Source organism: Macrobrachium rosenbergii, chromosome 5 (genome assembly GCF_040412425.1).
Source record: "Macrobrachium rosenbergii isolate ZJJX-2024 chromosome 5, ASM4041242v1, whole genome shotgun sequence".
NCBI lineage: Eukaryota > Metazoa > Arthropoda > Malacostraca > Decapoda > Palaemonidae > Macrobrachium > Macrobrachium rosenbergii.
In genome coordinates this window covers 2,677,776-2,693,128 of record NC_089745.1, presented here as the reverse complement: position 1 = coordinate 2,693,128, position 15,353 = coordinate 2,677,776, and the positions used below count along the sequence as shown (strand labels likewise).

The following is a 15,353-nucleotide window of genomic DNA, read 5'->3' as shown; positions in this document are numbered from 1 at the left end:
CAGTAGTTAATGTTTATAAGAAATTTAAGGTTTTGCCTTATTTTTAATCCAAATAATTTACAAACCAAAATATATATCCCACTTTGTGACTTTAGTTGTTGTGATGCCAGATTTTAAAACCAGTAAATCACTCCTTTACCATAATCTGAAGAAGATATTAGAATATTCCTCAGTGTTATGCTTCTTCAACCATTAACCCCCTTGGATACTAGTTAATGGGAAATATGATTAGTTTCAAAATTCAAGTCTTTTAGGAAACGAAGACTTTCCAGTAATGTAGTGTATATTTTCATGCCTTTTAGTTTGTGGACCTTTTATGTACTTTTCTCTTTTGATTTCAGTTTAGTGTTGTGGAAACAAGAAGAGAAACTTTCATACCATTGGCACAGAGGCATTTATTAGTATGTCATCGGAAGAGATAGATCCAGACTCTGCCGAAAAGAGGCCTCAGTTTGGAACCAGGTTTTTACTGGACAAGAAAAATGTTTTTGAACATAATGCTTGGTAAGTAATTCCAAATCAGCTATTATATAACATAATGCATGGTAAGTAATTGCAAATCAGCTGTTGTATAACAAAGTGCAAGTGAAAAATCTGATGATTTATTCTTGAACTTTTAAATTTTTAATAGATTTAAGTTGCAAATACTGTTTAGTATATTCTTTAGTAAGTGGCAGGCTATGTGAAACAGGGAATCAAGTAATTACAAGCTATAACAGAGTACCTTAACCTACTTCTGAATGGTGGTGGTCTTCCATCCAATAAACTTATTGTATTTGTTGAATATTCATCTCTTCATTGATGTGGTCACATATGTTTGACCTGAGAGTATTGATGGATAACCCGCATGGCCAAATCCCAGAATGCTGAACAACATTGACAATTACACACTGTTTATGGTTGTCTTATTTACAAAGGATAATGAATATCAAGTTTTGGAAACAAATCCATGAAAGAAATTTTGCCAAAATCTTCAACATTTTATGTTAATTTTTTTTTTTTAACTTTTAGTGGTTGCTATTTTTAAATACAGATCGAGTAAAACAGATGTTTTGCCCACCTATTTGAGAGTAAGGAATATTAGGTTAAGTGGTCTGGTCAGGTAGCAATTGAAGACTTAGAGAGTGGTCTTAGGTTATGGTAGGTAGCAATTGAAGACTTAGGAAAGTTCGGTAGTTAATTGTAAGAAGAGTTAAATACTGCACAGGTTCCTCTAAATGCTGAATACATGGCTGCTTGTCTGTTTTTCTGTCTGTTCCTCATCAACAAACATTAATAAAACCATCTGGCATCATTAGTAACACCAGGAAAATACCAAACTTTGAAACAAAAGAACTGAACTGCAGCTATTTGCTTTTCAAATGTAATTTAATAATGTAACGGTATCCAGTTAAAATTTTGGATAATCTTAACATTTTGTTACCAATTGTAAATCTGATAGTTGCGATAGTTTTAGTAATGGAGTTTGAACTTGATCAGTTGAGAACAATGACTTGACCTTAGTTATTGGAAATCATGTACACCTGTCAGTTTAATTCTTTGATGCATTTTTGCTTTTGGTAGATATATTAGTCACCAGAAAGTTTGATTCTTCTTAACTTTTATAGACCAGCCTATTGTCCGACTTCTGTGTGGTTGCTGTGTGCGTGGTGCTGATTCTCGATTTCTGAGTCGATTAAGGAGGGTGACCACAGTAGGTGTTGATAGTATCTTTCCAAGAGCACGGCTTTATTGTGAAGACACTCAGTCACGTCGAAAACCACAGGGAGGGGGGAGAATGCTGAGAGACTGGAATGATGTGTTTAAATATAATGCTTGGTAAGATTTAGTTTTATATTAGCTGCTTGACTTTTCCCTTTTTTTTTTTTGTAGTCTCAGCAAGATAAGAAGATTGATATGATTATTAGTTTATGAAACCAAAAGAAAGTTGTGTTAAATTTACATTAGTGTAACCCACTGTAACGTTACAAAAGTTTTAGTACCATAAAATCTTTACTAAACTCAATATGGATTCTCTCATTTGGTTGTGGAGACAAATTCTTCCAGAGATCTTGCAATATAAGTTAAGGAAGATTCCCTGGTGTCAGTCTTGGAGATCTAGTTTATATTTCATTGTATGGAACCCATTATAGCACTGATCAAGCTTTACAAATGTGTCAGCGTGTGTTTGTTACAAAGTTATACAGTATTCAAAATTACAGGGTACTTTCTCTGTTGTCTAGAATGCTCTAGATACTGTAGTGTTCCACTGAAAATGATTGCACTTACGTTTTTATTTAGGGTGGAGGTTGGGTGAACCAAAATAAAATGGCATTGTAAAGTACTGTACGATAAAACAGTCAGCTGATGTGTTATGCTTGGATGTTACAAAGAAATAGTTTTGTCCGCTAGATTTTTTTTTTTTTTTTGTGATAAAGAAATACCCCAAGTCTCCCATTGTTCAGATTTTCTGTCAATATTCAGGTAAAGTTTTAAAGTCAGGGGACCCTGAGCTTTTGTTCACAACCCTTGGGTTAATAAGACATCCCTGTAAGAGCTAAAGTGTGTTCAAATGCAGTAAGCAAGAAATCTTGTATCTTAGGAGGCAACAAAATCCACAAGATTCACGGAGGTTATGAAATTCTCTTCAGATCAAAACTCAAGAATGGGATTGATGCTATAATTACGCACAAAGATGATTCCCATGTAGCAAAATTATTTAGTAATGCTGTAATTTTTACTGCTGAATTGACAGCTGTAATAAAATCTCAAGAATTCGCAAACAAAACAAATGGCAGAGATTTCTTTATTCCTATTCCTTTATAGCCCTTAAAGACTGCAGGCAGTTCAGTCTTGCACATTTGCCTGTTCAGAAATCTGGGGATGGCTCTGTTGGCTAGCATCTCATTACAAATTGGTCCAGTTTTTTAGGGTGCCAGCCCATGGGTATCAAAGCTAACAAATTGGCTAGCGAAGAGGTCACATATGTGGTAAAATTTGATAGTGTTTTATTACCTCTGTTGTCTATGCTGATATGAAAATGCCTATTTGATCATTTGTCAGTAAGTACAGCAAAACAAAGCAGATTTTGTATGTGAAGAACTTAGAATATCAGAGGACCTGTCTTTTGATCAACTCTTGTTCATCATCGTACCAGAGCAGTCATTGGCTTGAGACACTAAGCTTACTAGAATGAGGATAGATTATACTTATTTAACGATCAAGTTTATATTGTAAGTTGATGGGTCACCATTGTTTTACTTTAATATCCCTTATATTGTAGAGTACACATTGGTGAACTGTCCCAGATATATAGATAAGAGAAAGCTACACCATATTTCACAGTCCATAGAAACAATAACGATATCAGTATCATGGAATTTTTAAAGATATTAAAATTTTTTATGCTCTTTAACCATGTTTATGCATTGTTAGATTATTAGTTATTATTCATTAACGTTTTACTATGAAAAACCCATCAGTTCCAGTGCCAAGCCTTCTGGCCAAACATTCAGTACCCAGCGGAGAGCAATTTTCAGGGACAATGTTGTACCATTTCAGACGAAGCATTTTAATTGTACGGTGTTTTTCAGGGACAATGTTGTTTGGGATGATGCACAGGAAGCTGCTGCCAAGTCAAAAGTTGAAGAGAATTCAGAAGTTGTGATGACTCCTGAAGAAATAGAGAAACTGGACCAAGAAGCTGCAGCCCACTGGGATGCTTTCTATGACATTCATCAGAATAGGTCAGTTTCCGTTTGTCAGTTTGTTATGACACTGATACTGTTATCCTTGTTCTTCTTCTGTATCTAAAGAGGTTGTATTTTCATATTGGTTTCTTTGTTAGCAAGGCTATGTAAATTTCTGTAGAAATTTTACAAACAATCTTCTTGACCAACAAATCATTAGATTCTGGGAGAGAATGTAATGTTTTGTAAGGAGGGACTCTTAGGAGGATGCATTACACAGCCTTCTTACACCAAAACCTTTGGGCCATCCCTACACGAGTTTTAAAAGTTTTGGCTTCATGGTCTGTTAATAATAGTAATCTTGATGTCTATAACTGTTTTCCCTGTGGTGTGGGTAATGATAATGATGATATTCAAGACTTGTTTCCATAATCTTCAAAATACTAACACCATAAACCATTATAAAGTTTATATGTATATAAGTAACTAAGTTTAGTACAGCAGTTGCCTATTTTGGGATAGATTGCTCAGTCTTACTGCAGGTTTGTGGTCACTGAATTCTCTTTTCAGTTCCACTGTTGTTTTTGGTTTTGAAGAAGCAATCCTGTTGTCATCTAAGACTCCAAGCAGTTCCTTTAAATTGTCAGGATATATCCTGGGTTCAGAGCATTGCTAATGTATCATTCGGTTATTTAGTCTTGTTATTGATATGAAATCTTCAAATGTTAAGTGTTTCATAACAGTTCACATAAGAAGCAATGATCATTCAAACTATCACCTTTCAAAACATTCTTGTATGCTTGTATTATGAAGAAAAATTTTTAGTGAACTTTATTTTTTGTCGTAAATTATTGGAGTAGTTGTCTTATCAGACTACATCTTTGTTTGTACACATATATTGATTGTAACTTGCTATGTGAAGGCATGAAGTGTCAATATTCCCAATATTTTTATTGAGATTTTTTTTTATTTTGCCCTCATTGTTGAAAATCCAGTGTTTTTCAATTATTTTATTAGTGCTCATACTCACTTTTTTCCAGGTTCTTCAAAGACCGCAACTGGCTCTTCACAGAATTCCCAGAACTAGCACAAACTTACTGTGATTCTAGTAATTCAACCGAGGTATCCAGTAACAGTGAATCTCAGTGTAATGAAAAGTTAAATGAGTTGAAACAAACTGTAAATGATACAAAGGCAGAGAGAACTAGTGTCTCAGAGGAAGACATTACACCTTCAAGTAGTGAGGTAGTTGATGGTGAAGTAATAAGTGAATCTTCGGTGAATGATACGGATGAGTCTTTCCCAGGTGAACGAGCCAAGTTGCGCATTTTGGAAGTTGGTTGTGGTGTTGGTAATACTATATTTCCTATCTTGAAGACCAATAATTCTAAAAAGATATTTGTTTATGGGTGTGATTTTTCTAGCCAAGCAGTTGATATTGTCAAAGCTTCTGAAGACTACGAGAAAGAAAGGTAAGGAAATTTTGGGGTTTGTACAGTAGTAGAATTAATTTTAGTTGTTAAGACGTCACTTAAGCTTATTATTAAGGATGTTCAGGTCATTTTGTTTCATGTCAAAAATCAATCTTCATTTTTCAAATTATAAGATCATTTGCTACCAAAATGAGTGAATTTGCACTTTCTTCATGTATTAATATTCATTAATGCATGATTTCAAGTATTTTATTCTTCATCTTATTCTTCTTTTGCTTCATTCTTATTGAATAATTAAAATTCAGTTTCATTAAAGTAGCATTAATGAGTGTATGCACAAAAATTTATATATGAATTTGTTAGTACGCATATTAAAATTTAAGGCTTATTTAATTTACTCTGTAAATTAAATTAGTGCAATGTAAAAAGAATTCCCACATCTAGCCAATCAAAACTACATCTATAAGTCACAAAACTGGCATAAACATGAAACTGAGCTGGATAACAGTTCAATTAAATATTAACCTAAGGATCGCAGATACAGCAGTCCTAAGAATTCTTTCAAACATTTGTGAAGTCACTGAAATCTGTTACAGTGAACGATTGCCAGAATATTGGAATGATAACATTAATAGCAAATTAAAGCATGTTAAACCCTCAGTAGTATTATGGCGGTTGTCTGTGTGAACAAATGTAGAAGTGGTGTTCACCTATATGAGAATTAGGCTCTCAAGTAGCGTATGGGTTTTTTTTTTATTTATTCTTCCATGTTTTGAATACTGTTTTCTTGTTTTGTCAGCAATAAATGACTAGCATGTTAACTTGCTGGACGTAAACTAGAGTTCTTTTAAATTTGTCATTCCGTATCTTAGTTTTAATCCCTTGCACAGCTCATTGTGCATGTTTCATGATCATATGATCATCCTTTGCATTCAGATATTACCAGACTAGAACATGTACCAGTTAAACTAGATATGTTGCTATGCTATGTCTTGCTTATGTACGTGAGTTGGAACTTCCCAAGCTCAAACTTGGTGCAAATACATTTTTGTTGAGGAGCTTATGTGAGCTATTTCATAGTTAATGTTTTGTGTTTTTCTTATAACTCTTGTAGCCAGTTGTCTACTTTTTATTTTTCCATCTTTGACTGCTTTTCCTTTTGGGACCTTTGATTTTTTTTTTTTCAGCTCGCTTCCTTTTTCAACTAGTGTTGCAGCTGGGCTAATGACAGTGATAATATTGGACAGAAATCCCTTAGATATTTTCAGAGTTTAAACATTTTCAGCTTATCAGTAAAATTACATAATTGTACTCCTTTTAAGACACAAGTGCTCCAGGCCTGTTTTTTGAGAGTCAAGAATTTTTATCTTACTGGTTTGGATAAACTAGTTATGCAGCCTTGTGCATATATATTTATATGAAGAAATAAATAATTTGGACCAGTCTTAAGTGTTAAGAATGTTCACTTTCTTAGTCATCTGTGAAAAGTATCATAATTTAAATATTTTGGATAATTACTGTGATGATAAATTTTTGTGAATATTGTTCAATTTTTGCAATTTTACAGATTTTTTATCCTATTCCTTTCAGTACCCTTTGTATTACAATATTACAATCAGTTCTCTGAAGAATGATTATTATAATCATTTTTCCCCCACATATCCATAAAACATTAGATGATATTGATGCAAGTTTTTGGTTAATTTGAAGTTTTTGACAGTGATAATTATTTAATGGTAATTCTTTTTTTTTCCAAGGTGCTTCGCATTTGTTTGTGACATAGCCAGTGATGAATGGAATGCTCCATTTCCAGAAGGTTCCCTGGATTTGATAGTGTGCATTTTTGTGTTGTCTGCCGTACATCCCGACAAGTGAGTCAGTTGCAGTGTTGCCTCATATTTTTGAGTTCTAGGGTTACAGGCAGTCCCCGGTTTACGACGGGTCCGGCTTACGACATTCCGAGGTTACGACGCTTTTCAAATATATTCATCAGAAATTATTTCCCAGTTTATGACGCATGTTCCAGGGTTATGACGCGTCGTACGCCGATCCGACGGAAGAAATATGGCTCCAAAATGGCAGAATAATCAAAATTTGGAGTTTTTGATGAAGAACTCAATAAAAATGCAGTTTACATCTATTTCAATACACCCAAAGGATTAAAAGTAAGGTTTTCTTAGGCTTTTTGAAGATTTTTTGGTTTACGACAATTTTCGGTTTATGACACGGCGGAAAATGGAACCCCAGTCGTAAACTGGGGACTGCCTGTATTTTCATAAATTCATTTGTTCATTACTGCCCATTAAGCATAAGGTGCCATTTCCATGTAGAATATGTCCTTGTTGTCCCAATTTTGCTCTGAAAAAATGGCCCCGCTTAATTCAGCCAGACCCCTCCTGCTAAAGCTAAGAATTTTTTATGAGAATGTTAGTGAAAGATGGGAAGTACAGTAGCTTGGCATTGGAAATCACATCTGAATAGTACTCAAATCTCTCATGAAGTATTTCCCTCATTTTCTCTTAGTCTTAGTGTTATCTGGCCGAGCTGAGAAACATCCCTCAATGGACTTATGGAATAACTTGCTCACAAGTGCATTACAAACTGAAAGTGTTTTCTTTTTCATCTGAAGATGTTGTCATTCATTAAAGATAAAACTAGATTAACTTCATCCCTTGCCCAAATATATTTGGTACACGTAAGTCTCCCAGACCTGTGGAAAAGCGGATGACGTCATGGAAATCTCTCAGAGATTTTAGTCAAAGGTTGAGCATTGTCAGTATAATGGTAAATGCTAGGCTTGAATTGAAATCCCCAGTGCTATTTTGATCATGAAGGAATTGATACATATTGACCCACTGTCTCACTGGATCTTAGTTGTATATTTGAATAAAAACTTATTACAGTACAGTTAGCTTGTTTATTGACATTCAAAAAATATATGATACTCCCAGAAGATAGTCTGTTTTGAAATGCTACTTAGAAATGGTTAAAGGAAGTAATTTGTTTATATAAAAAACTTCCTTTCATAATGTTTCAACAACATGACCTTGTAAATTATTCAAAGTGCAATAAAAATTCAAATAACTTCATAACTTAAAAGTTTAACTGGAGAGATGTATCCATTGCCTCAAGTTATACTTGATTTCCTTTCTTTGCAAGAATACAAAGACAGTGAGTTCTTGTCTTTAGACTGGGCATGGACAAGAAAATTATTGATTGGGATTTTGGGAAAAACGGTAAATTACAAATTCCTTGGCTGTTATTAACAGTTTATTTAGTTCAAAAGAAAGCTGACACTAAGTCTTACTGGTATTTATAAATTATCATGTATGTGGTTCACTGCATTTACAGATTTTGACATTTTTGTATGACTTTATTGCAGGTTCAGTCTAATAGCTAAAAAAATGGCTTCGTATTTAAGACCTGGAGGTATGGTCCTTTTTAGAGACTATGGTCGATATGATATGGCACAGTTGCGTTTTAAGAAGGGAAGATGTCTGTCAGAAAATTTTTATGCACGTGGAGATGGAACAAGATGTTACTTCTTCACACAAGGTAAGAATCATTGATGTTGCCTCAGTGCTGTTGTCATTGTTATGTTTTAACTGTCTTTTGAAATCTGGTTTGGGGTACTTAAACTTCCTAGTTGTAAATGACTTACTGATCTCATTCTTGAATTGCAATTGATAGATGGCACTGGACTGACCAATTTACTCCTTTAGGACAGAGCTGAGGTTATTGCTGATGGTATAGGTTTGACTCCCAGACCTCCATAACACTAATTCAAAGTAAAGTGTGAAAGTTATACTCTTGTTTCACTGTTAACTGTCAATACTAGTCATGAAGTGTAATTGTATACTGTACTAGAAATCAAATTTGGGATTATTCACCTCAAGATGTCATACATAAAGGGTATGGATATCAGTAGGGATCATCCAAATAAAGTTAACTGTTGATGCAGTAAGTACAGGCTATTCAAAATCCCATTACTAGAAATTTCCCAACTTGTCTGAATTTTCAGTCGCCTCTACAGAAAAAATTACTCTGTGCTAGAACTTAACAAAAAGATAGCAGATGACTGCATAAATGGTATGTCTTTTCCTTTTATTTTCAGATGAAATTCGTCAATTAATGACAACAGCTGGTTTGGAAGAAGTACAAAACCTTGTTGACAGACGACTGCAAGTTAACAGAGGAAAGCGCCTGACAATGTATAGGGTCTGGGTGCAGGCCAAATATCGCAAACCTTTGCAGTAAAATCTGCCGGCGTGTTGATGAGAATAAAGATATCTTCATTTGAATTTTAGTATTAAACATAAATTTTAAATCATAGATAGCAAATCTATGTAACCTTTTAAAAATTTGACAATAGAAATTAATTTTACATCAAACCCATTATACACCTATAATTTAGCCCAAAATTGGTCAAAATCCTAGGCATTTCATTCTCTTAATCAAAAGATTGGAATTACACAATACATTATGCAGTCCCCTCTTACTGCCGGCATCGGTTATGGCGCTTGGCAAGCGACATCATTAACCGGGTTTTCGGTGCCGGTGAGCAATTTTCGGCGTCGGCAAGCAGTTTATCAGTGTCGGTAAGCGATTTCAGTGCTATTATCAGGAACAGAACCCCCTCCATTAACCAGGGACTGCCTAAGTTTATACATTAGTCTAGTCTGCTAGGTGACATCACTGTGCATGTCTCATGGATTCTCTCTTTGCCCTCAATTTTTATGTTTGCCTTGCTGTTAATGGCTCTGCTTCCCCAAACTTTTCCTAATTGATTTTACAGTATTTAATAATTTTCTAATCAAGTAAGCACATAGTCCATTCATCGTCTTAATTGTTTTAGAGGAAAATTCCCTTTTGTTGAGCAAGTGTAAATTTTTCTTGGTTTCCCAGTTTTTTAACATTTTTAACATTTTCATAAATGTTACCTAGTTGTGACCAAGTACTGAGGCAGTACTGATTATTTCATTTGCAAAGTTAAATGCCTTACCTGACTTTGCTTCTTGTTGTCCATGAGAAGCACCTGGCTTTTTGCAATCATTGGCTCCATATAGGAAGAGTTCCTCACTACAGATTGCAAGGAATACACAGAGCACACAATCTCTCATCAGTCTGGAGCATTGACCAGAGATGCACTGATGTCCTGACCAAGCAAGCAACGGGGTAGAATCAACCGACAGCAGCGACTGAAAGAAGATTAGCTAGCAGACACAACCAATTGGCTGCCAGGGCCCTAGAGTAGCTGCACTAGGGTTCAGGACACACACACACACACACACACACCTTAATGCCAGGTTCTTTGAGCAGGGTTGCCATTTTTTGCTAGATCTAGCACATTTTGAAATATTTTAGCACCTTTTTTCTGTTTGGTGCATCCAGCTTTTTGGCGCCTTTTGGATAGATCTAGAACAAATGTAGCACATTTCTAGCAGACGGCATTTTTAGCAAAAAGCAAAAATAATAATAATAATATAATAATAATGCTTGGATTTTCTCTTGCATTGGTCACATAAAACCTGATTCGTGAATGTATTGGTATCTGGATGGTTTGACTACAGGAATAGCAGTTGTCAACAATTAATTTTCGTTGTAAAACATGATGTAATCCTTGATCATATGCATATGGAACTTAGCAATGCATTGCCTTATTACTGAACCAGATAAATATCCTTGTTATACTTTTTATTTTTCAGTGTGCTAGTTTGAACCATATAGTGAAAATGTGTTGGAAATTGTATGGACAACGATTTCGGGATGATTGGATTAATGACACTAGATTTAAAGATTAGGCTTAGAAAAATAGAGGGTGATGACGTGAAAGGATATCACAAGAGTAAATTTGCATCAAAATTAAGTGACTTGTAAAGGCATCACTGAACAAACACGCATAAGAAGGCAGCAGAACTATTCAGTAATCACCATCAGGGAGTAAAACAAAAACTAGTCCTGAGTCAAGAACAACAGAAGGTACTTTTTATCTCTTTATTGCATGTGTTGTTCAAGTTCGAGTAATAGATCACTTAACTGATATACATTAAGACATGTTTTGCTGACTGTAAAAGTTCCAGTGACCTCAAATTACATGGATCAAATTGGAGTATTGTAATATGCAATGTCATTGCACAACACTTCAATGAAGATTTTAAATGTGACAGGTGATTGAAATTTTAGCCTAATTATTGATGGAAGTAATGATATATCCGTCACCAAACTGTCAAGTGTTGTCATTTGTTGTTATTTAAATATACCAGTAAGAAATTTTTCGTAATTTTTCTGGCTATGGTTGAGCTAAAAGAATGCAGTGCTGATGTAATTTGTAGTGCTAAAAAAATGTCTCAGTAATGAAGGGTTAGATCTACAAAAATTACTTGCTCTCAGTGCTGATAATGTATCTGTAATGACTGACATAAATAATGGCATGTGTGCTATGTAAGTGGACACAATTTTAGATTTACCCATTCTTGATATGAATTGTCATTACTCTATTTACATTTTATCATTTAATCATTCATAGGTAAAACCATAGAAAATAAAGACAATGATTCACCTATGCATTCAGAAATATTCTAGTGCCTTTTCTTAGCTCTTTTGAAAAGTTATTTAGCACAATTCTAGCACGTTTTGGAGGCTCATCTATCCTGTTTTCAGTCAGAGATGGCAACCCTGTCTTTGAGTTGTCAGCTCAGTAGAATCCACACTACAAAAAGGAATAACACTGACTGACACAGCTGTGAACTCTTATACTGTAGATCCGGCCCTCTACAGAGCCAAGGACTAGTCCGTGCAAAGATCCCAATAGAAGCTCCATTAGTGGTAGATCCTCCAGATCCCAGATGCTTGGCAGGACCAATCAGGTATTATCTAGGCTTTTAAGCCATGCCTTTCACATAGGAGGCAAGGCTGTAGAAAATACTGAACAATGCAGTCACAGTAGCATACCTATTAGTTTAATTTTCATAGGTCAAAGGTTGGTGAACTGACGTCTTCCCAAGGTTTTTGCTCGGAGGATGCAACGAAGTCGTGATCAGACTCAGTGGAAATATCAGCTATATTCAGCATATCTAAGCTCGTTTTCTTATGGTCCAACCTTCCCTCTGGGCTGGTGTCAGCAGAGTGGCACCAGCATGCCTTTGTCTGCATGGTGACACTATGCCTGCTTCCAGAGGCACTCGGCCCTACCTGTTGGGTCTACCTCCCTCCTAAGCAGTGAGTCTCCATGTATGAAAGGCATGGTGCTTGTATCACCATAGGAACAAATGCTAAATTTTTCAAATTATTTGTATTTTCGTAGGTATTTTCGTAGGTATACAAACCGTAGCCTTTCATATTGGAGGTAACCCACCTTGTCCACCCTGCTTCAGTATTTCCTTTCAGTCTGTCTTTCTGAATATGGGCCAGAACAATGGGTAGCATCAGTTGGGTGAGATTGGGCACCCCCATCCACCCGAGTACCAACCTTGTTTAGTCAGTACACAGCCAGTCCAGCGCACACACAGAAGGATACTCCATATATGAAAGATTTTGCTTTGTATGCAAAGGAAAAATAAAAATGTAAAAATTTTGCTTTGTTCACTCTGACTAGTGAACTTATAAACAGTTGTCTTCATTTGCCCATGGATAACCTGTGTGCTTGCATTTCGTCCATTAGACATGATCCAGCCAGCTGTACGGTATGTATAAAGTACTGAGCTCTATATAAATTGCTAATGCATGGCCATGTAAGAATGGTTTACTGACAGTCTTCACTTCTGGTGTAACATTCTTAGGAGTCTCTGGAAGTGCCCGAACCAACCTCACTTTCAGTTGCATGGAGGTTTTCCAGTTAAGTTTCAGGAGTGCAGGCTTATCAGAGCAGCATTGTTAGTGCAGAGTTGAGTATTGTGAAAGCAAGAGGTGCTGTTGCATTTGTTTGACTTGGCTATTAGAAGATATACAGTATGAGTACTTTCCTCAAGTTGTTGAACTGCATCAGTGCTTTTGAAGTACTGAAGAGCTGGACGTTGTAAAGATCCGCAACCCCAGAGTACCCATGTAAAGATTGGCTATCCTCAGAATGAACTTGTTAACATCAGCCACCCCCCAGTACTGAACACGGCGAAGGGACATTCCATTTGGCCGACAACAAACAGATGCACCGCCAGTATCAGAATGAGCTTGTTAACATCAGCCACCCCAAATATTAGCTTGTTAAGATAAACAACCCTCAGGTACTCTGGGGTTGCTGTTCTTTACAACGTCTGAAGAGCTTTGTTTAAATGTCTCATCAAACTTTTGAATCTGACTTTTATGGGACGTCATCCTGAAGACAATTCTTCTGTGCAAATAATTTTGCAGAATTGTGAAGTTCAGTGAACTGTCCTATACATCTGACTGTAGCAAAAGATATAACTCAAATTTGTTTGGAATGAAACTATCGCGTCCTTATCTCCTTCAGTCCATGCCAAGACAAAGTCGATTTCTTTGCCAGTTGAAGTGATGTGTCTTCATATTCTGGGAACAAAGGATTGCAGAGTGGGTATATACAACAGACATTAGTCATCTGTACAATGTACTGTTATTGAAGCAGGATTACTCTATCGCACCATTTTCTGCTCCTTTAAGCAAGATCTTGACTTGATAACTTTCTTTTTGCTAGTTCTTGACTTGACCTTTACTAGTTGTCATGTTGCAATGACAAACATTCATGAACTTTTCTTCTTTCGCACAGTGTCAGGAATTTCATTCCCCATAAATTTGGTCTAAATTATGAGTGGTGGGTTTATAGTTCAAAGTTTTTTAAAAATTACATTTTATCTACATTTTGAAAATTCTTTTGCATACTGTAAGAAGAAAATTCTAAGATTCATGGTTTTTTAATAAAAACGTACTTGAAATTTGTAGTCTTTGGATAAAGCCTTTACAGTTGTGGTGATCTTTCTTCGGAAATGCACAATAGTCATACTACCAACAACCTTTTTCAGTCGTGGAGCAAGATAACATTGTAAGTCCATCTTTGAATTATAACGCAAAAGCAATTTGCACCAAATGCACATGCGGTCGAAAATCTTAGGAATTTGTAGCTTCCGTACGGGTAGGACGTGTCTGTGAAGTGTTCCCTGTGAAAAGTGCCTGACTTGGTCGATGTTCAAAGTGAATACGAAGAAAGGAAAAAGAGAAAATAAATACTTTAGAAATTAAATCAAGTTAAGGGAAGATCAAACTATCATACGAACATAATCTCATAATTATCGAAGCAGCCCGTAAAGATGGAACGCTAAATAAAATACTGAAGAAGGATGAGTCAACCCAAATCGAGAGGGAGTTAGTAACCTGCGGACATTTCTCTTGGGGAGTTGATGATGAAGGAACTTAGTGTGAAAAGTTTGAGGCATGGTTCCACTATGACTGTTCAAGTATCGAGGTCCGATACACACCCATACTTCAGTGACAACATATTGTACATCTGTAATAATTGCAAGAGGCTTGGACAAAGAACACACAAAAAACTCATTGAAGATGAACTTGAAGAAATAAAAGAAAACAGATATTAACAAAGTTGATTCAAATTCGACTCAGAAAACTAGTGACGTTATGATCAACATAGATGAAATCCAAAACAAAATTGACATTGTTGATAAAGATGAGGAGACTATGACAAACATGGACAAAAATTATGCTGAATCACTAAAAAAAAAAAAAACTTCAGATCAAATCTACAAACGAAGAGAGCAGAGCAACAAATGAGAGACAAATTATGAGTAAAATAACGGCGCCAGATGAACGGGTTAAAAAACAAGAGGTGGACACTTAGGCCTACTTGTAAGATTTCCAGACAGGAAAAACTTAGAAAATGCAAAAATGGAGATTCAGGAAGTCAGCAATATATCTGTAAATGAGATGGGTGAACTTAAACCAAAAATAAAAGTAGTGTATGTCCCGAAGGATGAAGATGACTTTGTCGATAACGCCATAAAGAAAAATCCATGGAAAGGTAACCTCATTTCTGAAAATGACGACCTAAAAATTGTAAAGGAAATGAAAGCTAAAGATGACAAATATAAACACTATATATATCATCAAATGCACACCACAAATACAGGCTATCTACGATAGAGGTGACAAATAGTGTACACTGTAGGCCTATAGCCGTTGCAAAGTATACGACTGTTACAGTCATCAATGCTATAAATGTCAGGAATTTGGTCATAGCGCAACAAATTGTAGAAATGACCAAGCTTGCCCTAGATGTGGTGAAAATCAC

General features: G+C 35.6%; 1 protein-coding gene across 2 annotated transcripts; it reads left to right on the top strand.

The window, feature by feature from the left end:
- Positions 1 to 307: 307 nt before the first annotated feature.
- metl (methyltransferase-like protein) lies at positions 308 to 13,986 on the top strand. Of its 2 annotated transcripts, XM_067103348.1 has the most exons (7): positions 350 to 504; positions 1,608 to 1,818; positions 3,573 to 3,725; positions 4,709 to 5,140; positions 6,859 to 6,972; positions 8,484 to 8,656; positions 9,216 to 13,986. In XM_067103348.1, the coding sequence occupies exons 1-7, from the start codon at positions 483 to 485 to the stop codon at positions 9,356 to 9,358; spliced, it is 1,248 nt and encodes a 415-aa protein (XP_066959449.1). In that variant the 5' UTR covers positions 350 to 482; the 3' UTR covers positions 9,359 to 13,986. The 2 variants fall into 2 exon arrangements, with proteins under 2 accessions (XP_066959450.1, XP_066959449.1); XM_067103349.1 differs by lacking the exon at positions 1,608 to 1,818 and having other exon boundaries at positions 308 to 504.
- Positions 13,987 to 15,353: the final 1,367 nt, after the last annotated feature.